Source organism: Lepisosteus oculatus, chromosome 23 (assembly GCF_040954835.1).
Source record: "Lepisosteus oculatus isolate fLepOcu1 chromosome 23, fLepOcu1.hap2, whole genome shotgun sequence".
Lineage (NCBI taxonomy): Eukaryota > Metazoa > Chordata > Actinopteri > Semionotiformes > Lepisosteidae > Lepisosteus > Lepisosteus oculatus.
Window position 1 is genome coordinate 935,703 of NC_090718.1, and position 27,671 is coordinate 963,373.

General features: G+C 51.1%; 2 protein-coding genes across 4 annotated transcripts in view; one reads left to right on the plus strand and one right to left on the minus strand.

Moving 5' to 3' along the window:
- LOC138224561 (uncharacterized) overlaps positions 1 to 27,671 on the minus strand; it is a 277,799-nt gene that overhangs the window by 172,122 nt on the left and 78,006 nt on the right. The gene's annotated exons all lie outside the window — the stretch shown is intronic.
- Positions 246 to 27,596, plus strand: prkcg (protein kinase C, gamma). Of its 2 annotated transcripts, XM_069182851.1 has the most exons (17): positions 246 to 350; positions 996 to 1,233; positions 7,243 to 7,274; positions 8,257 to 8,339; positions 11,249 to 11,360; positions 16,097 to 16,225; positions 16,745 to 16,901; positions 17,282 to 17,495; positions 17,785 to 17,916; positions 18,030 to 18,203; positions 20,316 to 20,407; positions 20,772 to 20,834; positions 23,381 to 23,519; positions 24,547 to 24,627; positions 24,716 to 24,823; positions 25,805 to 25,945; positions 27,007 to 27,596. In XM_069182851.1, exons 2-17 carry the CDS (start codon positions 998 to 1,000, stop codon positions 27,205 to 27,207), a joined length of 2,094 nt encoding a protein of 697 aa, XP_069038952.1. In that variant the 5' UTR covers positions 246 to 350; positions 996 to 997; the 3' UTR covers positions 27,208 to 27,596. The 2 variants fall into 2 exon arrangements, with proteins under 2 accessions (XP_069038952.1, XP_069038953.1); XM_069182852.1 differs by lacking the exon at positions 17,785 to 17,916.

Consider the following 27,671-nt stretch of genomic DNA (forward strand, 5'->3'; position numbering starts at 1 on the left):
CTTTCTCTCCCTGGCTTCATCAGGAGATTTGTAACCTACATCTGACTAATTAGACCCCGCGCGCCCCCCCTCAGGGGACGCTGTACTGCGCTGTCCAGTCAGTGGGGGTGTCTGTGTGCACCCCCACACCCCGATTGGTCGCCCTCGTCACGTTGAGCAGCGGCTGTGGGTAGATGGGGGCGGGGGTCTCTCAGGGGGAGACTATAACCCAGATTTGTGTGCAGAGCTGGCCCAGCCCCCACCCCTCCCTCCTGCTGTATAAGAGGCAGCCTGAGCTCGGCCTGCTCAGCTGCTGCTGCTCGCTCTCCGGCGCAAGAGGACGCGAGGAGTTTCAGAGCGCTCACAGACAGGTACGGCTCGCGGCTTTCTCCTTTCTCCTTCTCCTTTCCGCAGCGGCGGGGTCGTGGCCACCCTGGGAGGTCATGCCGGGGTCAAGGGTCGTAGGGTAGGGGTCGAAGGGCGGTGGTGGGTGGGTTGGAGGTCAGGGAGGTGTACAGGGCAACAGGGCGAAGCGCGACGGGCCCGAGCGATCCGCGGGGCGATCTGTTCGGCGCTGGTCTGGGAAGGAGGCAGGGACTGTGTTGGGGGAAAGCCTGGAGAGCAGTTCCCAGTTTGCCTTCTGGGTCCGCACCCGGGCGGTACTGGTCAAGCTGGGTCTGGGCCCAGGTGATACTGCTGTTCTCTGCGTCTGGGCCCAGGGGCTACTGGTGGTTCTGAGTCCAGGTGATACTGGTGTTCTCTGTGTCTGGGCCCAGGGGCTACTGGTGGTTCTGGGTCCAGGTGATACTGGTCCCTCTGGTTCTGGGTCCAGGTGATACTGAGCCCTTCGGCTCTGGAGGAGTGTCTCTGGGGCCTGTATTAATCTCTGTGTTAGTAGTGTCTCTGGGGTCTGTGTTAATCTCTGTGTCTGAGGAGTGACTCTGGGGCCTGTATTAGGCTTGTGTTAGTTGTGAGTCTGGGAGCTGTGTATTGACCTCTTTGTCCTCCTCCTGCAGGCATGTCCACCCCAGTCTCCCCCTCCCCCTCCCTGTCACCTCTCTCCCTCTCCTCCTCTCCCCTCACGCCCTCCACCTCTCCGCTGCCCTCCCCTCTCTCTCCTCCACCCCGTGTGCCCGTCTTCCAGCGCAAGGGAGCCCTGAAGCACAAGCGCGTGATCGAGGTGAAGGATCACCAGTTCACCGCACGGTTCTTCAAGCAGCCTACCTTCTGTAGCCACTGCACAGACTTCATTTGGTACTGCTGTCTCACTGCAGTGCTCCTGTGTTGTACAGTGCTGCTGTCTCACTGCAGTGTTGTACCATACTGCTGTCTCACTGCAGTGCTCCTGTGTTGTACCGTACTGCTGTCTCACTGCAGTGCTCCTGTGTTGTACTGTACTGCTGTCTCACTGCAGTGCTCCTGTGTTGTACAGTGCTGCTGTCTCACTGCAGTGTTGTACCGTACTGCTGTCTCACTGCAGTGCTCCTGTGTTGTACTGTACTGCTGTCTCACTGCAGTGCTCCTGTGTTGTACAGTGCTGCTGTCTCACTGCAGTGTTGTACCGTACTGCTGTCTCACTGCAGTGCTCCTGTGTTGTACTGTACTGCTGTCTCACTGCAGTGCTCCTGTGTTGTACAGTGCTGCTGTCTCACTGCAGTGTTGTACTGTGCTGCTGTCTCACTGCAGTGTTGTACTGTACTGCTGTCTCACTGCAGTGTTGTACTGTACTGCTGTCTCACTGCAGTGTTGTACTGTGCTGCTGTCTCACTGCAGTGCTCCTGTGTTGTACTGTGCTGCTGTCTCACTGCAGTGTTGTACTGTACTGCTGTCTCACTGCAGTGTTGTACCGTACTGCTGTCTCACTGCAGTGCTCCTGTGTTGTACTGTACTGCTGTCTCACTGCAGTGTTGTACTGTACTGCTGTCTCACTGCAGTGCTCCTGTGTTGTACAGTGCTGCTGTCTCACTGCAGTGTTGTACTGTACTGCTGTCTCACTGCAGTGTTGTACCGTACTGCTGTCTCACTGCAGTGCTCCTGTGTTGTACAGTGCTGCTATTTCACTTTTGTAATCCTGTGTTGTACTGTACTGCTGTCTCACTGCAGTGTTGTACTGTACTGCTGTCTCACTGCAGTGCTCCTGTGTTGTACTGTACTGCTGTCTCACTGCAGTGCTCCTGTGTTGTACTGTACTGCTGTCTCACTGCAGTGCTCCTGTGTTGTATCGTACTGCTGTCTCACTGCAGTGCTCCTGTGTTGTACAGTGCTGCTGTCTCACTTCAGTGTTGTACTGTACTGCTGTCTCACTGCAGTGTTGTACCGTACTGCTGTCTCACTGCAGTGCTCCTGTGTTGTACAGTGCTGCTATTTCACTTTTGTAATCCTGTGTTGTACTGTACTGCTGTCTCTCGGCAGTGCTATTGTGTTGTACTGTACTGCTGTCTCACTACATTGTTTTACAGTGCTGCTATTTCACTTTTGTGGTCCTGTGTTGTATTGTGCTGCTGTCTCACTGTAGTGCTCCTGTGTTGTATGGTGCTGCTGTCTCACTGCAGTGCTCCCGTGTTGGTTGTACAGTACTACTATTTCACTTTTGTGCTCCTGTGTTGTACTGTACTGCTGTCTCACTTCAGTGTTGTACTGTACTTCTATCTCACTGCAGTGCTCCTGTGTTGTACAGTAGTGCTGTCTCACTGCAGTGCTCCTGTTTTGTACAGTGCTGCTGTCTCACTCCAGTGCTCCTGTGTTGTACAGTGCTGCTATTTCACTTTTGTGCTCCTGTGTTGTTCGTTGCTGCTATTTCACTTTTGTGCTCCTGTGTTGTACTGTACTGCTGTCTCACTGCAGTGTTGTACCGTGCTGTTGTCTCACTCCAGTGCTCCTCTGTTGTACAGTGCTGCTATTTCACTTTAGTGCTCCTGTGTCATACTGTGCTGCTGTCTCACTGCAGTGCTCCTGTGTTGTTCGATGCTGCTATTTCACTTTTGTGCTCCTGTGTTGTACTGTACTGCTGTCTTAGTGTAGTGCTCCTGTGTTGTACAGTGCTGCTATTTCAGTTTTGTTCTCCTGTGTTTTATTGTGCTGCTGTCTCACTCCAGTGCTCCTGTGTTGTACTGTACTGCTGTCTCACTGCAGTGTTGTACTGTACTACTGTCTCACTGCAGTGCTCCTGTGTTGTACTGTACTGCTGTCTCACTGCAGTGCTCCTGTGTTGTACTGTACTGCTGTCTTAGTGTAGTGCTCCTGTGTTGTACAGTGCTGCTATTTCAGTTTTGTTCTCCTGTGTTTTATTGTGCTGCTGTCTCACTCCAGTGCTCCTGTGTTGTACAGTGGTGCTGTCTCACTGCAGTGCTCCTGTGTTGTACTGTACTGCTGTCTCACTGCAGTGTTGTACTGTACTACTGTCTCACTGCAGTGCTCCTGTGTTGTACAGTGCTGCTATTTCACTTTTGTGCTCCTGTGTTGTTCGTTGCTGCTATTTCACTTTTGTGCTCCTGTGTTGTACTGTACTGCTGTCTCACTGCAGTGTTGTACCGTGCTGTTGTCTCACTCCAGTGCTCCTCTGTTGTACAGTGCTGCTATTTTACTTTAGTGCTCCTGTGTCATACTGTGCTGCTGTCTCACTGCAGTGCTCCTGTGTTGTTCGATGCTGCTATTTCACTTTTGTGCTCCTGTGTTGTACTGTACTGCTGTCTTAGTGTAGTGCTCCTGTGTTGTACAGTGCTGCTATTTCAGTTTTGTTCTCCTGTGTTTTATTGTGCTGCTGTCTCACTCCAGTGCTCCTGTGTTGTACTGTACTGCTGTCTCACTGCAGTGTTGTACTGTACTACTGTCTCACTGCAGTGCTCCTGTGTTGTACTGTACTGCTGTCTCACTGCAGTGCTCCTGTGTTGTACTGTACTGCTGTCTCACTGCAGTGCTCCTGTGTTGTACTGTACTGCTGTCTCACTGCAATGTTGTACTGTACTGCTGTCTCACTGCAGTGCTCCTGTGTTGTACTGTACTGCTGTCTCACTGCAATGTTGTACTGTACTACTGTCTCACTGCAGTGCTCCTGTGTTGTACTGTTCGGCTGTCTCACTGCAGTGCTCCTGTGTTGTACTGTACTGCTTTAACACTGCAGTGCTCCTGTGTTGTACTGTTCGACTGTCTCACTGCAATGTTGTACTGTACTATTGTCTCACTGCAGTGCTCCTGTGCTGTACAGTGCTGCTATTTCACTTTAGTGCTCCTGTGTTGTACTGTGCTGCTGTCTCACTGCAGTGTTGTACTGTACTGCTGTCTCACTGCACTGTTGTACTGTGCTGCTGTCTCACTGCACTGTTGTACAGTGCTGCTATTTCACTTTTGTGTTTTTGTGTTGTATGGTGCTGCTGTCTCACTGCAGTGCTCCATTGTTGTACTGTACTGCTGTCTCAGTTCAGTGTTGTACTGTGCTGCTGTCTTACTCCAGTGTTGTACTGTACTTCTATCTCACTGCAGTGCTCCTGTGTTGTACTGTACTGCTGTCTAACTGCAGTGTTGTACTGTGCTGCTGTCTCACTGCATTGCTCCTGTGTTGTACAGTGGTGCTGTCTCACTGCAGTGCTCCTGGTTTGTACAGTGCTCCTGTCTCACTCCAGTGCTCCTGTGTTGTACAGTGCTGCTATTTCACTTTTGTGCTCCTGTGTTGTACAGTGCTGCTGTCTCACTTCAGTGTTGTACTGTACTGCTGTCTCACTGCAGTGCTCCTGTGGTGTACTGTACTGCTGTCTCACTGCAGTGCTCCTGTGTTGTACTGTACTGCTGTCTAACTGCAGTGTTCTACTACGCTGCTATTTCACTTTTCTGCTCCTGTGTTGTATTGTGCTGCTGTCTCACTGCAGTGCTCCTGTGTTGTACGGTGCTGCTGTCACACTTTTGTGCTCCTGTGTTGTACTGTACTGCTGTCTCACTGCAGTGTTGTACTGTAGTCTCACTGTAGTGCTCCTCTGTTGTACAGTGCTGCTATTTCACTTGTGTGTACCTGTGTTGTTCTGTATTGCTGTCTCACTGCAGTGTTGTACTGTACTGCTGTCTCACTTTTGTGCTCCTGTGTCGTGCTGTCCTGCTGTCTCACTGCAGTGCTCCTGTGGTGTACTGTACTGCTGTCTCACTGCAGTGCTCCTGTGTTGTACTGTACTGCTGTCTCACTGCAGTGTTGTACCGTGCTGTTGTCTCACTCCAGTGCTCCTCTGTTGTACAGTGCTGCAATTTCACTTTTGTGCTCCTGTGTTGTACTGTACTGCTGTCTCACTTCAGTGTTGTACTGTGCTGCTGTCTCACTGCAGTGCTCCTGTGTTGTATGGTTCTGCTATTTCACTTCTGTGCTAGTCTGTTGTACTGTTCTGTTGTCTCACTGCAGTGCTCCTGTGTTGTACGGTGTTGCTAATTCACTTTTGTGCTCCTGTGTTGTACCGTACTGCTGTCTCACTGCAGTGCTCCTGTGTTGTACAGTGCTGCTATTTCAGTTTTGTTCTCCTGTGTTTTATTGTGCTGCTGTCTCACTCCAGTGCTCCTGTGTTGTACTGTACTGCTGTCTCACTGCAGTGTTGTACTGTACTACTGTCTCACTGCAGTGCTCCTGTGTTGTACTGTACTGCTGTCTCACTGCAGTGCTCCTGTGTTGTACTGTACTGCTGTCTCACTGCAGTGCTCCTGTGTTGTACTGTACTGCTGTCTCACTGCAATGTTGTACTGTACTACTGTCTCACTGCAGTGCTCCTGTGTTGTACTGTTCGGCTGTCTCACTGCAGTGCTCCTGTGTTGTACTGTACTGCTTTAACACTGCAGTGCTCCTGTGTTGTACTGTTCGACTGTCTCACTGCAATGTTGTACTGTACTATTGTCTCACTGCAGTGCTCCTGTGCTGTACAGTGCTGCTATTTCACTTTAGTGCTCCTGTGTTGTACTGTGCTGCTGTCTCACTGCAGTGTTGTACTGTGCTGCTGTCTCACTGCTGTGTTATACAGTGCTTCTATTTCACTTTTGTGCTTTTGTGTTGTACTGTGCTGCTGTCTCACTGCAGTGCTCCTGTGTTGTACAGTGCTGTTATTTCACTTTTGTGCTCCTGTGTTGTACTGTACTGCTGTCTCACTGCATTGTTTTACAGTGCTGCTATTTCACTTTTGTGCTCCTGTGTTGTACAGTGCTTCTGTCTCACTGCAGTGCTCCTGTGTTGTACAGTGCTGCTATTTTCTTTTGTGCTCCTGTGTTGTACTGTTCTACTGTCTCAGTGTAGTGCTCCTGTGTTGTACAGTACTGCTATTTCAGTTTTGTTCTCCTGTGTTTTACTGTGCTGCTTTCTCACTGCAGTGCTCCTGTGTTGAACAGTGCTGCTGTCTCACTCCAGTGCTCCTGTGTTGTACTGTGCTGCTGTCTCACTTCAGTGTTGTACCGTACTGCTGTCTCACTGCAGTGCTCCTGTGTTGTACGGTGCTGCTATTTTCTTTTGTGCTCCTGTGTTGTACTGTACTGCTGTCTCACTGCAGTGTTGTACTGTGCTGCTATTTCACTTTTTTGCTCCTGTGTTGTACTGTGCTGCTGTCTCACTACAGTGTTTTACTGTACTGCTGTCTCACTGCAGTGCTCCTGTGTTGTACCGTGCTACAATCTCACTGAAGTGCTTATGTATTGTACTGTGCTGCTGTCTAACTGAAGTGCTTATGTGTTGTTCTGTACTGCTATCGCACTGCAGTGCTCCTGTGTTGTACCGTGCTGCAATCTCACTGAAGTCCTTATGTATTGTACTGTGCTGCTGTGTAACTGAAGTGCTTATGTGTTGTTCTGTACTGCTATCGCACTGCAGTGCTCCTGTGTTGTACTGTACTGTGCTGTTGTGTTACTGCAGTGCAGTGATCTTGTCTTGTACTGTGTTGTGTTGAACAGTGCTGTTGTTATTGCAATGCGGTTGTTTTGTACTTTGTTGTTGTGTTGTACAGCAAACACAACAAAACAGTACAACACAACTGCACTGCAATAACACAACACTGCACTGTTGTGTTACTAAACTGCACTGTAGAACACAATACTGTTACTGCAGTGTAGCTGTGTTGTTGTGTTACTGCATTGTAGTTATGTTGTGCTGTGCTGTTGTGTTAGTGCAGTGTAGTTGTGTTGTACTGTGTTGTTGTGTTACTTCGGTGTAGTTGTATTGTACTGTGTTGTTGTGTTAGTGGAGTGCAGTTGTGTTGCTGTTATCATAATGATATGGCGATATGACTCAGATTTATTGTTTTTGCTTTGCAGGGGAATTGGAAAGCAAGGATTTCAATGTCAAGGTGTGTATTATAATAATAATAATAATAATAATAATAATAATTATTATTATTATTATTATTATTATTATTATTATTATTATTATTATTATTATTATTATTATTATAAGGCTGATTTATGGAGAATGATTTAGTGACAAAGCCACTGACTCCTCCAGGACCAGGACTGGACAGCCCTGCTGCAGACACACACTGACTCCTCCAGGACCAGGACTGGACAGCCCTGCTGCAGACACACACTGACCCCTCCAGGACCAGGACTGGACAGCCCTGCTGCAGACACACACTGACCCCTCCAGGACTGGACAGCCCTACTGCAGACACACACACTGACCCCTCCAGGACCTGGACAGCCCTGCTGCAGACACACACTGACCCCTCCAGGACCAGGACTGGACAGCCCTGCTGCAGACACACCCTGACCCCTCCAGGACCAGGACTGGACAGCCCTGCTGCAGACACACACTGACCCTTCCAGGACCAGGACTGGACAGCCCTGCTGCAGACACACACTGACCACTCCAGGACTGGACAGCCCTGCTGCAGACACACACTGACCACTCCAGGACTGGACAGCCCTGCTGCAGACACACCCTGACCCCTCCAGGACCAGGACTGGACAGCCCTGCTGCAGACACACACTGACCACTCCAGGACTGGACAGCCCTGCTGCAGACACACACTGACCCCTCCAGGACCAGGACTGGACAGCCCTGCTGCAGATACACACTGACCCCTTCAGGACAGGGACTGGACAGCCCTGCAGACACACACTGACCCCTCCAGGACCAGGACTGGACAGCCCTGCTGCAGATACACACTGACCCCTTCAGGACAGGGACTGGACAGCCCTGCAGACACACACTGACCCCTCCAGGACCAGGACTGGACAGCCCTGCTGCAGACACACACTGACCCCTCCAGGACCAGGACAGCCCTGCTGACACACACTGACTGTTTCAATTCTCTCTCCTCTCTCCCTCAGTGTGCAGTTTTGTGGTTCACAAGCGCTGCCATGAGTTTGTGACATTTACCTGCCCTGGAGCAAATTCTGAACCCAAACATGAGGTACCACTCTCTCTCCTCACCTCCCTTCTCACTCTCCTTTTTCTCTCCTCCCTTTCTCCCCTCTCTCCTGTCTCTCTCCTCTCCCTCCCCCCCTCTCCTCTCTCTCTTCTCTCTCCCTTCTCTCTCCTCCCTTTCTCCCCTCTCTCCTGTCTCTCTCCTCTCCCTCCCCCTCTCTCCTCTCTCTCTTCTCTCTCCTTTTTCTCTCCTCCCTTTCTCCCCTCTCTCCTGTCTCTCTCCTCTCCCTCCCCCCTCTCCTCTCTCTCTCTCCTCTCTCTCTCCTCTCTCTCTTCTCTCTCCCTTCTCTCTCCTCCCTTTCTCCCCTCTCTCCTGTCTCTCTCCTCTCCCTCCCCCTCTCTCCTCTCTCTCTTCTCTCTCCCTTCTCTCCTCCCTTTCTCCCCTCTCTCCTGTCTCTCTCCTCTCCCTCCCCCCTCTCCTCTCTTCTCTCTCCCCTCTCTCTCTTCCCTTTCTCCCCTCTCTCCTGTCTTTCTCCTCTCCCTCCCCCCTCTCTCCTCCCTCTGTCCTCTCTCTCCTCCAGCTCTCCTGTCTCTCTCCTCTCCTCTCTCCTCTGAAGAATGGAAGCAAACAGCTTGGGAGCTCTCTAAGGTTTTGAAGATATTTGTCTTCTCATTTTTTTGCCAAAAAAACTGGAGCAGGAATGAGGTCAAGGAGAAGCTGAGTGAGAGGGAGAGGAGGGAGAGAGAGGGACACAGACTGAGGGACTGAGGAAGTACAGGCTCAGTGACCACAGCCTGGTCAGAGAAACTGGACACAGACAGACCTGACTGTCCAGAGAGGACAGGCTCAGTGACCACAGCCTGGCCAGAGAAACTGGACACAGACAGACCTGACTGTCCAGAGAGGACAGGCTCAGTGACCACAGCCTGGCCAGAGAAACTGGACACAGACAGACCTGACTGTCCAGAGAGGACAAGCTCAGTGACCACAGCCTGGCCAGAGAAACTGGACACAGACAGACCTGACTGTCCAGAGAGGACAGGCTCAGTGAGCACAGCCTGGCCAGAGAAACTGGACACAGGCAGACCTGACTGTCCAGAGAGGACAGGCTCAGTGACCACAGCCTGGCCAGAGAAACTGGACACAGACAGACCTGACTGTCCAGAGAGGACAGGCTCAGTGACCACAGCCTGGCCAGAGAAACTGGACACAGACAGACCTGACTGTCCAGAGAGGACAAGCTCAGTGACCACAGCCTGGCCAGAGAAACTGGACACAGACAGACCTGACTGTCCAGAGAGGACAGGCTCAGTGAGCACAGCCTGGCCAGAGAAACTGGACACAGGCAGACCTGACTGTCCAGAGAGGACAGGCTCAGTGACCACAGCCTGGCCAGAGAAACTGGACACAGACAGACCTGACTGTCCAGAGAGGACAAGCTCAGTGACCACAGCCTGGCCAGAGAAACTGGACACAGACAGACCTGACTGTCCAGAGAGGACAGGCTCAGTGACCACAGCCTGGCCAGAGAAACTGGACACAGACAGACCTGACTGTCCAGAGAGGACAGGCTCAGTGAGCACAGCCTGGCCAGAGAAACTGGACACAGGCAGACCTGACTGTCCAGAGAGGACAAGCTCAGTGACCACAGCCTGGCCAGAGAAACTGGACACAGACAGACCTGACTGTCCAGAGAGGACAGGCTCAGTGACCACAGCCTGGTCGGAGAAACTGGACACAGACAGACCTGACTGTCCAGAGAGGACAGGCTCAGTGACCACAGCCTGGCCAGAGAAACTGGACACAGGCAGACCTGACTGTCCAGAGAGGACAGGCTCAGTGAGCACAGCCTGGCCAGAGAAACTGGACACAGACAGACCTGACTGTCCAGAGAGGACAGGCTCAGTGACCACAGCCTGGCCAGAGAAACTGGACACAGACAGACCTTTCTCTTAAATAATACTTTAAAAATAATCAGTTATTCCATGTGCCCATGAAACTCTTTCTTGGACAGCTGTCGTTCCTGAAGCACTGGAGTACTTGATATAGTCTGCCGTAGTGTCAAGTGGACTCAGAGCTAATTATAATCTCATTTAATGAATTAATATCGGTCCAGTGAAGCTTGTAGTGGCTCTGCTGGTGTCAGTCTAATTATAATCCCAGTAAATCAGTAATCCAGCTCCCAGTCCAGTCAGTCCAGTCCAGCCTGGAGAGTCTCAGACTGCTCTGTCAGTGTCAGTGTGAGTCTGATTATAATCCCAGTGAAGAACTAGTCCAGCTCCCAGTCCAGTCAGTCCAGACCAGCCTGGAGAGTCTCAGACTGCTCTGTCAGTGTCAGTGGAGTCTGATTATAATCCCAGTGAAGAACTAGTCCAGCTCCCAGTCCAGTCAATCCAGTCCGGCCTGGAGAGTCTCAGAATGCTCTGTCAGTGTCAGTGGAGTCTGATTATAATCCCAGTGAAGAACTAGTCCAGCTCCCAGTCCAGTCAGTCCAGTCCAGCCTGGAGAGTCTCAGACTGCTCTGTCAGTGTCAGTGGAGTCTGATTATAATCCCAGTGAAGAACCAGTCCAGCTCCCAGTCCAGTCAGTCCAGTCCAGCCTGGAGAGTCTCAGACTGCTCTGTCAGTGTCAGTGGAGTCTGATTATAATCCCAGTGAAGAACTAGTCCAGCTCCCAGTCCAGTCAGTCCAGTCCGGCCTGGAGAGTCTGACTGCTCTGGCAGTGTCAGTGTGAGTCTGATTATAATATCAGTGTCTCTTCAGTCAGTATCTGATCTGTATTACTCAGTTAAATAAAGTAATCTCATAGCAATTTAAACTACAGTACCCACGGAGCCTCTCCATATGAGTAGGGGGTGTACTCAGTGAGGTCCTTGTGGGCAATGCAGTCAGGGCGCTGTGGTGTCTGGTGTGTCAGTGTTGTCTGTACTGTTCCCTCGCTCTCCTCACTGGCAGGACCTGAAGAGCCAACACAGGTTCAAGGTGCACAGTTACTCCAGCCCCACGTTCTGCGACCACTGCGGCTCTCTGCTCTATGGCCTCATCCACCAGGGCATGAAGTGCTCCAGTGAGTGTCCCCCGTCAGTGCCTGTCGCTGTCTGTGAGGGCACGGTGCAGCTCTGTGCTCTGGCTCTCTGCTGCCTTAGTGTGCTCTGTGCTGTATTGGTGTGTTCTGTGCTGTGTTATTCCTCAGTGCTATGCTCTGTGCTGTATTATTCCTCAGCACTGTGCTCTGTGCTGTATTATTCCTCAGCTCTGTGCTGTATTGTTCCTCAGCTCTGTGCTGTATTATTCCTCAGCTCTGTGCTGTATTGTTCCTCAGCTCTGTGCTCTCTGTGCTGTATTGTTCCTCAGTGCTGTGCTCTCTGTGCTGTATTGTTTCTCAGCACTGTGCTGTATTATTCCTCAGCGCTGTGCTCTGTGCTGTATTATTCCTCAGCTCTGTGCTGTATTTTTCCTCAGTGCTGTGCTGTATTGTTCCTCAGCTCTGTGCTGTATTGTTCCTCAGTGCTTTGCTGTATTGTTCCTCAGTGCTGTGCTGTATTGTTCCTCAGCTCTGTGCTGTATTGTTCCTCAATGTTGTGCTATATTGTTCCTCAGCTCTGCGCTGTATTGTTCCTCAGTGCTGTGCTCTGTGCTGTATTGTTCCTCAGCTCTGTGCTGTATTGTTCCTCAGTGCTGTGCTCTGTGCTGTATTGTTCCTCAGCACTGTGCTCTGTGCTGTATTGTTCCTTGGCGCTGTGCTCTGTGCTGTATTGTTCCTCAGCTCTGTGCTGTATTATTCCTCAGCTCTGTGCTGTATTGTTCCTCAGCTCTGTGCTCTCTGTGCTGTATTGTTCCTCAGCACTGTGCTCTCTCTGCCCCGCCCTGCAGGCTGTGAAATGAATATCCACCACAGCTTTGAGGCCAGTGTGCCCTGTATTGTTCCTCAGTGCTGTGCTCTGTGCTGTATTGTTCCTCAGTGCTGTGCTGTATTGTTCCTCAGCTCTGTGCTGTATTGTTCCTCAGCTCTGTGCTGTATTGTTCCTCAGCGCTGTGCTGTATTGTTCCTCAGCTCTGTGCTCTCTGTGCTGTATTGTTCCTCAGTGCTGTACTCTCTGTGCTGTATTGTTTCTCAGTACCGTGCTGTATAATTCCTCAGCGCTGTGCTCTGTGCTGTATTGTTCCTCAGCGCTGTGCTGTATTGTTCCTCAGCGCTGTGCTGTATTGTTCCTCAGCTCTGTGCTGTATTGTTCCTCAGTGCTGTGCTCTGTGCTGTATTGTTCCTCAGTGTTGTGCTATATTGTTCCTTAGCTCTGCGCTGTATTGTTCCTCAGTGCTGTGCTCTGTGCTGTATTGTTCCTCAGCTCTGTGCTGTATTGTTCCTCAGTGCTGTGCTCTGTGCTGTATTGTTCCTCAGCACCGGGCTGTATTATTCCTCAGCGCTGTGCTCTGTGCTGTATTATTCCTCAGCTCTGTGCTGTATTGTTCCTCAGTGCTGTGCTGTATTGTTCCTCAGCTCTGTGCTGTATTGTTCCTCAGTGCTGTGCTGTATTGTTCCTCAGCTCTGTGCTGTATTGTTCCTCAGTGCTGTGCTCTGTGCTGTATTGTTCCTCAGCGCTGTGCTCTGTGCTGTATTGTTCCTCAGCTCTGTGCTGTATTATTCCTCAGCTCTGTGCTGTATTGTTCCTCAGCTCTGTGCTCTCTGTGCTGTATTGTTCCTCAGCACTGTGCTCTCTCTGCCCCGCCCTGCAGGCTGTGAAATGAATATCCACCACAGCTTTGAGGCCAGTGTGCCCTGTATTGTTTCTCAGTGCTGTGCTCTGTGCTGTATTGTTCCTCAGTGTTGCGCTGTATTGTTCCTCAGCGCTGTGCTGTATTGTTCCTCAGCTCAGTGCTCTCTGTGCTGTATTGTTCCTCAGCGCTGTGCTCTCTGTGCTGTATTGTTTCTCAGCACCGTGCTGTATTATTCCTCAGCGCTGTGCTCTGTGCTGTATTGTTCCTCAGCTCTGTGCTGTATTGTTCCTCAGTGCTGTGCTGTATTGTTCCTCAGCTCTGTGCTGTATTGTTCCTCAGTGCTGTGCTGTATTGTTCCTCAGCTCTGTGCTGTATTGTTCCTCAGTGCTGTGCTCTGTGCTGTATTGTTCCTCAGCGCTGTGCTCTGTGCTGTATTATTCCTCAGCTCTGTGCTGTATTGGTGTGTTCTGTGCTGTGTTATTCCTCAGTGCTATGCTCTGTGCTGTATTATTCCTCAGCGCTGTGCTCTGTGCTGTATTATTCCTCAGCTCTGTGCTGTATTGTTCCTCAGCACTGTGCTCTGTGCTGTATTGTTCCTCGGCGCTGTGCTCTGTGCTGTATTGTTCCTCAGCTCTGTGCTGTATTATTCCTCAGCTCTGTGCCGTATTGTTCCTCAGCTCTGTGCTCTCTGTGCTGTATTGTTCCTCAGCACTGTGCTCTCTCTGCCCCGCCCTTCAGGCTGTGAAATGAATATCCACCACAGCTTTGAGGCCAGTGTGCCCTGTATTGTTCCTCAGTGCTGTGCTCTGTGCTGTATTGTTCCTCAGCTCTGTGCTGTATTGTTCCTCAGTGCTGTGCTCTGTGCTGTATTGTTCCTCAGCGCTGTGCTCTGTGCTGTATTGTTCCTCAGCTCTGTGCTGTATTATTCCTCAGCTCTGTGCTGTATTGTTCCTCAGCTCTGTGCTCTCTGTGCTGTATTGTTCCTCAGCACTGTGCTCTCTCTGCCCCGCCCTGCAGGCTGTGAAATGAATATCCACCACAGCTTTGAGGCCAGTGTGCCCTGTATTGTTCCTCAGTGCTGTGCTCTGTGCTGTATTGTTCCTCAGTGTTGCGCTGTATTGTTCCTCAGCACTGTGCTGTATTGTTCCTCAGCTCTGTGCTCTCTGTGCTGTATTGTTCCTCAGCGCTGTGCTCTCTGTGCTGTATTGTTTCTCAGCACCATGCTGTATTATTCCTCAGCGCTGTGCTCTGTGCTGTATTATTCCTCAGCTCTGTGCTGTATTGTTCCTCAGTGCTGTGCTGTATTGTTCCTCAGCTCTGTGCTGTATTGTTCCTCAGTGCTGTGCTGTATTGTTCCTCAGCTCTGTGCTGTATTATTCCTCAGTGCTGTGCTGTATTGTTCCTCAGCTCTGTGCTGTATTGTTCCTCAGTGCTGTGCTCTGTGCTGTATTGTTCCTCAGCTCTGTGCTGTATTGTTCCTCAGTGCTGTGCCCTGTGCTGTATTGTTCCTCAGCTCTGTGCTGTATTGTTCCTCAGCTCTGTGCTCTCTGTGCTGTTTTGTTCCTCAGCGCTGTGCTCTCTGTGCTGTACTGTTCCTCAGTGCTGTGCTCTGTGCTGTATTGTTCCTCAGCGCTGTGCTCTGTGCTGTATTATTCCTCAGTTCTGTGCTGTATTGTTCCTCAGCTCTGTGCTCTCTGTACTGTACTGTTCCTCAGTGCTGTGCTCTGTGCTGTATTGTTCCTCAGCTCTGTGCTGTATTGTTCCTCAGCTCTGTGCTCTCTGTGCTGTTTTGTTCCTCAGCGCTGTGCTCTCTGTGCTGTACTGTTCCTCAGTGCTGTGCTCTGTGCTGTATTGTTCCTCAGCGCTGTGCTCTGTGCTGTATTATTCCTCAGTTCTGTGCTGTATTGTTCCTCAGCTCTGTGTTGTATTATTCCTTAGCGCTGTGCTGTATTGTTCCTCAGCACTGTGCTGTATTATTCCTCAGCGCTGTGCTGTATTGTTCCTCAGCGCTGTGCTCTCTGTGCTGTATTGTTCCTCAGTGCTGTGCTGTATTATTCCTCAGCGCTGTGCTGTTTGTTCCTCAGATCTGTGCTCTCTGTGCTGTATTGTTCCTCAGTGCTGTGCTCTGTGCTGTATTGTTCCTCAGCTCTGTGCTGTATTGTTCCTCAGCTCTGTGCTCTCTGTTCTGTATTGTTCCTCAGTGCTGTGCTCTCTGTGCTGTATTGTTCCTCAGTGCTGTGCTCTCTGTGCTGTATTGTTCCTCAGTGCTGTGCTCTGTGCTGTATTGTTCCTCAGTGCTGTGCTTTGTGCTGTATTGTTCCTCAGTGCTGTGCTCTGTGCTGTATTGTTCCTCAGTGCTGTACTGTATTGTTCCTCAGCGCTGTGCTCTCTGTGCTGTATTGTTCCTCAGCTCTGTGCTGTATTGTTCCTCAGCTCTGTGCTCTCTGTGCTGTATTGTTCCTCAGTGCTGTATTGTTCCTCAGTGCTGTGCTGTTTTGTTCCTCAGCTCTGTGCTCTCTGTGCTGTATTGTTCCTCAGTGCTGTATTGTTCCTCAGCGCTGTGCTGTTTTGTTCCTCAGCTCTGTGCTCTCTGTGCTGTATTGTTCCTCAGTGCTGTGCTCTGTGCTGTATTGTTCCTCAGCTCTGTGCTGTATTGTTCCTCAGCTCTGTGCTCTCTGTGCTGTATTGTTCCTCAGCTCTGTGCTCTCTGTGCTGTATTGTTCCTCAGCACTGTGCTCTCTCTGCCCCGCCCTGCAGGCTGTGACATGAATGTCCATCGCCGCTGTGAGGCCAGTGTGCCTGTATTGTTCCTCAGTGCTGTGCTCTGTGCTGCATTGTTCCTCAGCTCTGTGCTGTATTGTTCCTCAGCTCTGTGCTCTCTGTGCTGTATTGTTCCTCAGCGCTGTGCTCTCTGTGCTGTATTGTTCCTCAGCGCTGTGCTCTGTGCTGTATTATTCCTCAGCGCTGTGCTCTCTGTGCTGTATTGTTCCTCAGCGCTGTGCTCTCTGTGCTGTATTGTTCCTCAGCTCTGTGCTCTCTGTGCTGTATTGTTCCTCAGCGCTGTGCTCTCTCTGCCCCGCCCTGCAGGCTGTGACATGAATGTCCACCGCCGCTGTGAGGCCAGCGTGCCCAGCCTCTGTGGACAAGACCACACGGAGAAACGAGGGCGGATCCACCTCTCGATCTATGGGGAGCGAGAGGAGCTGCACGTCACCGGTGAGCGGAGACACACCGCGCACTGGTGCCCCCTCCAGGAAGAGGCCCAGCCCTGCCCCCCACCACGAATTTAACTGATGTGAAGTGGTTCCTGAAAGGGGCGTGCAGATGGAGGCAGGCATCACAACACAACGTTTCGGCTGTGGAGCCTTCCCCGGGTTTAAGAAAGACAGGGCAGTCAGCAAAGATCGTATAACATGGGAAAACAATTTGTTCTGCTGTGTTGCTCATTACCAGCAGCAGTGACAGAGAGCAGGGCACTGCACTGACTCCTGGAGTTTGCAGTGACAGGGTCAGGACACCAGGTGGCAGTGTTATTCATTACACCAGGTGGCCAGACCGCAAATCCCACGTGGAGATGACACCTTTAATTCTTCTGCACACAGTCACGGTTGGCCGTCTCCTCCGGAGAACAGCGCCCCCTGCGGGTCTGCTGGTCTGCGGCTGGTGACGTTGTGGGTTCTGCTGGGTCCGGGGTTTGTGGCTCAGGGGCGTCTGTCCCTCCTGTTCCCCCTGCAGTGCTCGAGGCGCGGAATCTCATCCCGATGGATCCCAACGGCCTGTCCGATCCCTACGTCAAGCTGAAGCTGGTTCCCGATCCCAAGAACCAGACCAAGCAGAAGACCAAAACCATCCGCTCCACCCTGAACCCAGTGTGGAACGAGAGCTTCACGTTGTGAGTGTGTGTGTAAGAGTGTGTAAGAGTGTGTAAGAGTGTGTCAGTGTGTGGTCAGTGTATCAGTGTGTGTATCAGTGTGTGTGTAAGAGTGTGTATCAGTGTGTGTGTCAGTGTGTGTGTGTGTCAGTGTGTGGTCAGTGTATCAGTGTGTGTGTAAGAGTGTGTATCAGTGTGTGTGTCAGTGTGTGTGTGTGTCAGTGTGTGTATCAGTGGTTGTGTCAGTTTGTGTGTCAGTGTGTGTCAGTGTGTGTGTCAGTGTGTGTGTCAGTGTGTGTGTCAGTGTGTGTGTCAGTGTGCATCAGCGTGTGTGTGTGTGTGTGTGTCAGCGTGTGTGTGAGGAAGAGCTCAGCTCTCCTCCTCTCCTGTCTGTCTCCCAGCTCTGTCCGGGGGAAGGAGTGGGACAGGCGCCTGTCGGTGGAGGTCTGGGACTGGGACAGGACCAGCAGGAATGATTTCATGGGCGCGCTGTCCTTCGGGGTGTCTGAAATCTTCCGGCGCTCCGTCAATGGCTGGTTCAAGCTCCTGAACCAGGAAGAGGGGGAGTACTACAACATCCCCGTGCCAGACCAGGACAATGGGCAGAGCACACAGGTCAGTGAGAGAGAGACTGTGTGTCCACTGTGTGCTCTGTGTGCGCTGTGTACTCTGTGTCCACTGTGTCCAGTGTGTGCTGTGTCCACTGTGTCTGTGTGTGCTCTGTGTCCACTGTGTGCTCTGTGTCCACTATGTCCAGTGTGGGATCATTGTCCACTGTATGCTTTGTGTCTGCTGTGTCCACTCTGTGTCCGCTGTGCCCAGTGTGGGATCTGTCCCTCTCAGGTCTGACCACAGTGATCGGCTGTGCTGATTTTTGACGAGGTCCCCCCCCCCCTCTCTGCAGGACTCCCTTCCGGTGTCCCCGCCGCCCCTGCCCCCCCCTTCCTGCCCCCGCCCTCACCTGCCGCAGGGGCTGGGGCTCAGCCTGGACGACTTCAGCTTCCTCATGGTGCTGGGGAAGGGCAGCTTTGGGAAGGTAGGGAGGGAGGGCAGGGTGGGTGTGTCCTGCTTTGTCAGGCCACAGTACCAGGGCATGCCAGCAGGTGGCCACAGGTGACCCCTGTCCCCCCTGTCCGCCCTGCCCCCCAGGTCCTGCTGGCGGAGCGCAGAGGCACGGAGCAGCTGTTCGCCGTGAAGGTGCTGAAGAAGGACGTGCTGGCGCAGGAGCAGGACACCGAGAGCGCCATGGTGGAGAGGAGGGTGCTGGGGCTGCCGGGGAGACCCCACTTCCTCACGGCGCTGTACGGAGCCTTCCAGACGCAGGTGAGAGAGACGGGGCGCAGAGAGAGGGTGTGCGACACGCGTGACTTTGATACAAACAGTTTCTCTTCCTTTTTGTTATGTTGTTCTTTCTGTTTTGCTGTTGACCCAATTTCATTGCTAATTAATACACCACTGTTAATTGGGTCACTTTCTGCCCAGGGGCTGCTAACAGGAGCAGATTGTGTATTAATATCGACCGCAGGCTGCTGACTGCTGTCACTGTGTGTGGGTGTGTGATATTTACACTACTGTGTGTGAGGGGTGTGAGTGTGTGATATTTACACTACTGTGGGTGAGGAGTGTGAGTGTGTGATATTTACACTACTGTGTGTGAGGAGTATGAGTCTGTGATATTTACACTACTGTGGGTGAGGAGTGTGAGTGTGTGATATTTACACTACTGTGTGTGAGGAGCGTGAACGTGTGATATTTACACTACTGTGTGTGAGGAGTGTGAGTGTGTGAAATTTACACTACTGTGGGTGAGGAGTGTGAGTGTGTGATATTTACACTACTGTGTGAGGAGTGTGAGTGTGTGATATTTACACTACTGTGCGTGAGGAGTGTGAGTCTGTGATATTTACACTACTGTGGGTGAGGAGTGTGAGTGTGTGATATTTACACTACTGTGTGTGAGGAGCGTGAACGTGTGATATTTACACTACTGTGTGTGAGGAGTGTGAGTGTGTGAAATTTACACTACTGTGGGTGAGGAGTGTGAGTGTGTGATATTTACACTACTGTGTGAGGAGTGTGAGTGTGTGATATTTACACTACTGTGTGTGATATTTACACTACTGTGTGAGGAGTGTGAGTGTGTGATATTTACACTACTGTGCGTGAGGAGTGTGAGTGTGTGATATTTACCACTACTGTGTGAGGAGTGTGAGTGTGTGATATTTACACTACTGTGCGTGAGGAGTGTGAGTGTGTGATATATACCACTACTGTGTGAGGAGTGTGAGTGTGTGATATTTACAGTACTGTGTGTGAGGAGTGTGAGTGTGTGATATTTACACTACTGTGTAAGGAGTGTGAGTATGTGATATTTACACTACTGTGCATGAGGAGTGTGAGTGTGTGATATTTACACTACTGTGTGAGGAGTGTGAGTGTGTGATATTACAGTTAGTTTGTGTGAGGAATGTGAGTGTGTGATATTTACACTACTGTGGGTGAGGAGTGTGAGTGTGTGATATTTACACTACTGTGTGAGGAGTGAGTGTGTGCATTTATTACAGTATTGATTATGATATGACTCCCTGCTGGACCATCTGTATTTCGTGATGAGTGAGTGTGTGTGTTGATTACAGTATTGATTGCAGTATTGATTAGGATATGACTGACTGCAGGACCAACTGTATTCATGATGGAGTGAGTGTGTGTGTTGATTACAGTATTGATAAGGATATGACTACCTGCAGGACCGACTGTATTTTGTGATGGAGTGAGTGCGTGTGTTGATTACAGTATTGATTAGGTTATGATAAGCTGTGGGACTGATTGTATTTTGTTATGGAGTGAATGTGTTTATTGATTACAGTATTGATTAGGATATGACTCCCTGCAGGACCGACTGTATTTCGTGATGGAGTGAGTGTGTGTTGATTACAGTATTGATTAGGATATGACTCCCTGCAGGACCGACTGTATTTCGTGATGAGTGTTTTTGTTGATTACAGTATTGATTGCAGTATTGATTAGGATATGACTCCTTGCAGGACTGTCTGTTTTTCACGATGGATTGAATGTGTTTATTGATTACAGTATTGATTAGGATACGACTCCCTGCAGGACCGACTGTATTTCGTAATGGAGTGAGTGTGTGTGTTGATTACAATATTGATTGCAGTATTGATTAGGATATGATTCCCTGCAGGACTGACTGTATTTCGTAATGAGTGTTTTTGTTGATTACAGTATTGATTGCAGTATCGATTAGGATATGACTCCCTGCAGGACCGACTGTATTTCGTGATGAGTGTTTTTGTTGATTACAGTATTGATTGCAGTATCGATTAGGATATGACTCCTTGCAGGACTGTCTGTATTTCATGATGGAGTGAGTGTGTGTGTTGATTACAGTATTGATTAGGATATGACTCCCTGCAGGACCGACTGTATTTCGTGATGGAGTATGTCAATGGTGGAGACCTCATGTACCACATTCAGATTGTGGGGAAGTTCAAAGAGCCACACGCCGCGTGAGTGGAACAGATCAATATTCCATCGTCCAATCGATAAACCTGTGGGCTCCATTTCTGTCTCTGGGCCGCGTGATTGTCTCTGTGTCAATCTCACTCCCTCTCCATCCTTCAGACTCTCGCTTCCTGTCTGTACTGGGCGGCACAGGGGTGTGGCATTAGTGCTGTTTCTATGTATGTATGGAGTTTGCATGTTGTGCCTGGGTGATCAGGGCTCGTCAGGTCGTTGCAGTCTGTCTGACCAATGAGAGAGTGCCCTGGTCTTCTCACATTCCCTCAGATATAGTACATCAGTACTCCCCTTATTCCATAATGATTAATAATACCAATAATTAATAATAATCATCATCTTTCTCTCTCTCAGTTTCTATGCAGCTGAAATTGCTGTTGGTTTGTTCTTCCTGCACAATAGAGGAATCCTGTACAGGTATGAGCCCTGTGTTCAATCTGTTATGCAGTGATGTGTCTAGGTCTGTCTGATTCCTTCAATATACCTGTACCAACACCTGTCCGCAACTTTCAACACCTGTCCGCACCTGTCGATACAAGTCAGCATCTGTCACCTGACAATACCTGTCAGCATGTCAGCATCTGTCACCTAACAACACCTGACAACACCTGTCAGCACCTTTCAACACCTGTCAGCATCTGTCACCTGACAACACCTGACAACACCTGTCAGCACCTTTCAACACCTGTCAGCATCTGTCACCTGACAACACCTGACAACACCTGTCAGCACCTTTCAACACCTGTCAGCATCTGTCACCTAACAACACCTGACAACACCTGTCAGCACCTTTCAACACCTGTCAGCATCTGTCACCTGACAACACCTGTCAGCACCTGTCACCTTTCAACACCTGTCAGCACCTGTCATCTGACAACACCTGTCAACATCTGTCATTGACAACACCTGACAACACCTGTCACCTGACAACACCTGGCAGCACTGTTCAACACCTGTCAGCACCTGTCATCTGACAACACCTGTCAGCATGTCAGCATCTGTCAGCATCTGTCACCTGACAACACCTGACAACACCTGTCAGCATCTGTCACCTGACAACACCTGACAACACCTGTCAGCACCTTTCAACACCTGTCAGCATCTGTCACCTGACAACACCTGACAACACCTGTCACCTTTCAACACCTGTCAGCACCTGTCATCTGACAACACCTGACAACACCTGTCACCTGACAACACCTGTCAGCACTGTTCAACACCTGTCAACACCTGTCACCTGACAACACCTGACAACACCTGTCACCTTTCAACACCTGACAACACCTGTCACCTGACAACACCTGTCAGCACTGTTCAACACCTGTCAGCATCTGTCACCTGACAACACCTGTCAGCATGTCAGCATCTGTCACCTAACAACACCTGACAACACCTGTCAGCACCTTTCAACACCTGTCAGCATCTGTCACCTGACAACACCTGACAACACCTGTCACCTTTCAACACCTGTCAGCACCTGTCATCTGACAACACCTGACAACACCTGTCACCTGACAACACCTGTCAGCACTGTTCAACACCTGTCAGCACCTGTCACCTGACAACACCTGACAACACCTGTCAACTTTCAACACCTGTCAGCACCTGTCATCTGACAACACCTGTCAACATCTGTCACCTGACAACAACTGACAACACCTGTCACCTTTCAACACCTGACAACACCTGTCACCTGACAACACCTGTCAGCACTGTTCAACACCTGTCAGCATCTGTCACCTGACAACACCTGTCAGCACTGTTCAACACCTGTCAGCATCTGTCACCTGACAACACCTGTCAGCATCTGTCACCTGACAACACCTGACAACACCTGTCACCTTTCAACACCTGTCAGCATCTGTCACCTGACAACACCTGACAACACCTGTCACCTTTTAACACCTGTCAGCACCTGTCACCTGACAACACCTGTCAGCACCTGTCACCTGACAACACCTGTCAGCACCTGTCATCTGACAACACCTGTCAGCACCTGTCACCTAACAACACCTGTCAGCACCTGTCATCTGACAACACCTGACAACACCTGTCACCTGACAACACCTGTCAGCACTGTTCAACACCTGTCAGCATCTGTCACCTGACAACACCTGTCAGCATGTCAGCATCTGTCACCTAACAACACCTGACAACACCTGTCAGCACCTTTCAACACCTGTCAGCATCTGTCACCTGACAACACCTGACAACACCTGTCACCTTTCAACACCTGTCAGCACCTGTCATCTGACAACACCTGACAACACCTGTCACCTGACAACACCTGTCAGCACTGTTCAACACCTGTCAGCACCTGTCACCTGACAACACCTGACAACACCTGTCAACTTTCAACACCTGTCAGCACCTGTCATCTGACAACACCTGTCAACATCTGTCACCTGACAACAACTGACAACACCTGTCACCTTTCAACACCTGACAACACCTGTCACCTGACAACACCTGTCAGCACTGTTCAACACCTGTCAGCATCTGTCACCTGACAACACCTGTCAGCACTGTTCAACACCTGTCAGCATCTGTCACCTGACAACACCTGTCAGCATCTGTCACCTGACAACACCTGACAACACCTGTCACCTTTCAACACCTGTCAGCATCTGTCACCTGACAACACCTGACAACACCTGTCACCTTTTAACACCTGTCAGCACCTGTCACCTGACAACACCTGTCAGCACCTGTCACCTGACAACACCTGTCAGCACCTGTCACCTGACAACACCTGTCAGCACCTGTCATCTGACAACACCTGACACCACCTGTCACCTGACAACACCTGTCAGCACCTGTCACCTGACAACACCTGTCAGCACCTGTCATCTGACAACACCTGTCAGCATCTGTCACCTGACAACACCTGACACCACCTGTCCCCTGCCTTCTTCTCCTCCTCCACCCATCCCTCTCTCCTGTCTGTCCTCATCTCTCTCCAGGGATCTGAAGCTGGACAACGTGCTCCTGGACTCCATGGGCCACATCAAGATCGCAGACTTTGGGATGTGCCGGGAGGGCATGTTCGAGGGTGGGACCACCCAAACCTTCTGTGGGACCCCAGACTACATCGCTCCCGAGGTGTGTGCGTGTGTGTGTGTCTCTGTGTGTCTCTGTGTGCGCGTGTGTGTCTGTGTGTCTGTGTGTGTGTCTATGTGTGTGTGTGTCTGTGTGTGTGCGTACGATATGGTCTTTCTGTCTGTGTTCAGTATTGTCTGTCTGTGTGTGTTCATGATATTTTCTGTGTGTCTGTGTGTGAGAGAGATATCGTCTCTGTCTGTGTTTTAGCAGGTAGAAGAAAGGGAAATCAGATTAAGGGGAGGGACACAGAGAACTATTCTATGTTTTATGTGGGGAAAAAAATCAATTATTATTTTACATAATACAATCAATAAACTGCAGTTATGCAGTGAGCTGAAACTAGTGCAGCTACACAGTATTACGGTACTGTAGTCTCCAGTCAGTCAGTCAGTGTCTCTATGCTGTAGTGTCCAGTCAGTCAGTGTCTCTGTGCTGTAGTGTCCAGTCAGTCAGTGTCTCTATGCTGTAGTGTCCAGTCAGTCAGTCAGGGTCACTGTGCTGTAGTGTCCAGTCAGTCAGTGTCTCTGTGCTGTAGTGTCCAGTCAGTCAGTGTCTCTATGCTGTAGTGTCCAGTCAGTCAGTCAGTGTATCTGTGCTGTAGTGTCCAGTCAGTCAGTGTCTCTGTGCTGTAGTGTCCAGTCAGTCAGTGTCTCTATGCTGTAGTGTCCAGTCAGTCAGTCAGTGTATCTGTGCTGTAGTGTCCAGTCAGTCAGTGTCTCTGTGCTGTAGTGTCCAGTCAGTCAGTCAGGGTCACTGTGCTGTAGTGTCCAGTCAGTCAGTCAGGGTCTCTGTGCTGTAGTGTCCAGTCAGTCAGTGTCTCTGTTTTGTAGTGTCCAGTCAGTCAGTCAGTGTCTCTGTGCTGTAGTGTCCAGTCAGTCAGTCAGTGTCACTGTGCTGTAGTGTCCAGTCAGTCAGTGTCTCTGTGTTGTAGTGTCCAGTCAGTCAGTCAGTGTCACTGTGCTGTAGTGTCCAGCACTTGTCCAGTAGCTCAGTGGTCAGTGTCCTGAGTGCTTTCTGTCTCTCTCAGATCGTGGACAACCAGCCCTATGGGAAGTCAGTGGACTGGTGGTCCTTTGGCGTTCTGCTGTACGAGATGCTGGCTGGACAGGTGTGAAACACTTCTTGAGCCTGGATCTTCTCTCACTCCATCACCCTCTCTCACTCCTCCTCTCTCACTCCCTCACCCTCTCTCTCAGCCCCCGTTTGATGGCTCGGATGAGGAGGAGCTGTTCCAGTCCATCATGGAGCAGAGTGTCTCTTATCCCAAAAGTCTGTCCAAAGAAGCTGTGGCCATCTGCAAAGGGGTCAGTCCATCCACCTTTCTGTGTCAGGGTCACTGTGTGTAGTGACCAGTCAGTCAGGGTCTCTGTGCTGTAGTGTCCAGTCAGTCAGTCAGGGTCACTGTGCTGTAGTGTCCAGTCAGACAGGATCACTGTGCTGTAGTGTCCAGTCAGTCAGTCAGTGTCTCTGTGCTGTAGTGTCCAGTCAGTCAGTCAGTGTCTCTGTGCTGTAGTGTCCAGTCAGTCAGTGTCTCTGTGCTGTAGTGTCCAGTCAGTCAGGGTCACTGTGCTGTAGTGACCAGTCAGTCAGGGTCTCTGTGCTGTAGTGTCCAGTCAGTCAGTCAGGGTCACTGTGCTGTAGTGTCCAGTCAGACAGGATCACTGTGCTGTAGTGTCCAGTCAGTCAGTCAGGGTCACTGTGCTGTAGTGTCCAGTCAGACAGGATCACTGTGCTGTAGTGTCCAGTCAGTCAGTCAGTGTCTCTGTGCTGTAGTGTCCAGTCAGTCAGTCAGTGTCACTGTGCTGTAGTGTCCAGTCAGTCAGTGTCTCTGTGCTGTAGTGTCCAGTCAGTCAGGGTCACTGTGCTGTAGTGACCAGTCAGTCAGGGTCTCTGTGCTGTAGTGTCCAGTCAGTCAGTCAGGGTCACTGTGCTGTAGTGTCCAGTCAGACAGGATCACTGTGCTGTAGTGTCCAGTCAGTCAGTCAGTGTCTCTGTGCTGTAGTGTCCAGTCAGTCAGTCAGTGTCTCTGTGCTGTAGTGTCCAGTCAGTCAGTGTCTCTGTGCTGTAGTGTCCAGTCAGTCAGGGTCACTGTGCTGTAGTGTCCAGTCAGTCAGTGTCTCTGTGCTGTAGTGTCCAGTCAGTCAGGGTCTCTGTGCTGTAGTGTCCAGTCAGTCAGGGTCACTGTGCTGTAGTGTCCAGTCAGTCAGTCAGTGTCACTGTGCTGTAGTGTCCAGTCAGTCAGGGTCACTGTGCTGTAGTGTCCAGTGTCTCTTTCACTCTCTCAGTTGCTGACGAAGAATCCTGGGAAGAGGCTCGGCTCTGGGCCGGAAGAGGAGCGAGAGATCCGGGATCATCTCTTCTTCCGCCGGATCGACTGGGATCGACTGGAGAAGCTGGAGATTCAGCCTCCTTTCCGCCCGAGAGCTGTGAGTCTGACCCCAACCCCATCACTGCACCCCAACTATCCTCTCCTGCACTGTAGTCTGAGTGACCCCAACCCCAACACTGCACCCCAACTCTCCTCTACTGGGCTGTAGTCTGAGTGACCCCAACCCCAACACTGCACCCCAACTCTCCTCTCCTGCACTGTAGTCTGAATGACCCCAACTCCAACACTGTACCCCAACTCTCCTCTCCTGCACTGTAGTCTGAGTGACCCCAACCCCATCACTGTACCCCAACTCTCCTCTACTGGGCTGTAGTCTGAGTGACCCCAACCCCAACACTGCACCCCAACTCTCCTCTACTGGGCTGTAGTCTGAGTGACCCCAACCCCAACACTGTACCCCAACTCTCCTCTCCTGCACTGTAGTCTGAGTGACCCCAACCCCAACACTGCACCCCAACTCTCCTCTCCTGCACTGCAGTCTGAATGACCCCAACCCCAACACTGTACCCCAACTCTCCTCTCCTGCACTGTAGTCTGAGTGACCCCAACTCCAACACTGTACCCCAACTCTCCTCTACTGGGCTGTAATCCGAGTGACCCCAACCCCAACACTGTACCCCAACTCTCCTCTCCTGCACTGTAGTCTGAGTGACCCCAACTCCAACACTGTACCCCAACTGTCCTCTCCTGCACTGTAGTCTGAGTGACCCCAACCCCATCACTGTACCCCAACTCTCCTCTCCTGCACTGTAGTCTGAGTGACCCCAACACTGTACCCCAACTCACCTCTCCTGCACTGTAGTATGAGTGACCCCAACCCCATCACTGTACCCCAACTCTCCTCTCCTGCACTGTAGTCTGAGTGACCCCAACCCCAACACTGTACCCCAACTCTCCTCTCCTGCACTGTAGTCTGAGTGACCCCAACCCCAACACTGTACCCCAACTCTCCTCTCCTGCGCTGTAGTCTGAGTGACCCCAACTCCAACACTGTACCCCAACTCTCCTCTACTGGGCTGTAGTCTGAGTGACCCCAGGTGTGGGGTGACTGGGTACGCAGGCAGTGGGTGTGTGTGTAACCAGCCCTCTCTCTCTCAGGGGGGTCGGAAAGGGGAGAACTTCGACCGCTTTTTCACCCAGGCGCCCCCCGTCCTCACCCCTTCGGACCAGGAGGTGCTGGCGGAGCTGGACCAGAGCGAGTTCGAGGGGTTCACCTTCCTGAACAGCGGATTCCCCGCCCCCGCCCCGGGCCCCGCCCCGGGCCCCGCCCCCGGCCCCGCCCCCCTCACCGCCGTGTGAGACCGGGGGAGGGGTCACCGCTGCATGAGTGTGTCTACCACGTGTCTGTCCGTGCAAACGCTTTCCTTCGCTGGAGCCCCAGAGTCCACTCCACTGGGCTGGCGGTGAGGCCGGCCAGGTCTGCAGCCGGCAGAGAAGACCCTCCAGGAGAAGGACAGACATGTCTGCGCAGAGTAGAGGCAGATCTAGAGTGTGATCGACCCATTAATAGACGATAGATCTGGTCTTGATAGATTTAGAATAAGTATGTTTCCCAGTTTCTGTAGACAGGTGTGTCAGCTGAAGTCTTGCTGTACCAAATTGTCAACTGCTACGTAAAACAAATGTCTAGGTTTGAAATGTAGTGATAGTGATACACTAATAAAGAAGAATACAACCGTGCAAAAATTTCAAAAGCCTTCTCTCTGTGTCTCTCTAGATATCACACAGCGCCACACAGTGTCTCTCTCTAGATATCACACAGC

What these genes read in the sequence shown, in the direction of transcription:
- prkcg (XM_069182851.1), top strand. Translation starts at nt 998, where the DNA reads ATGTCCACCCCAGTCTCCCCCTCCCCCTCCCTGTCACCTCTCTCCCTC. An exon ending in CACTGCACAGACTTCATTTG is followed by an intron (nt 1,234 to 7,242) that starts GTACTGCTGTCT and finishes TTTGCTTTGCAG; the next exon opens with GGGAATTGGAAAGCAAGGAT. An exon ending in AGAGGAGCTGCACGTCACCG is followed by an intron (nt 16,226 to 16,744) that starts GTGAGCGGAGAC and finishes TTCCCCCTGCAG; the next exon opens with TGCTCGAGGCGCGGAATCTC.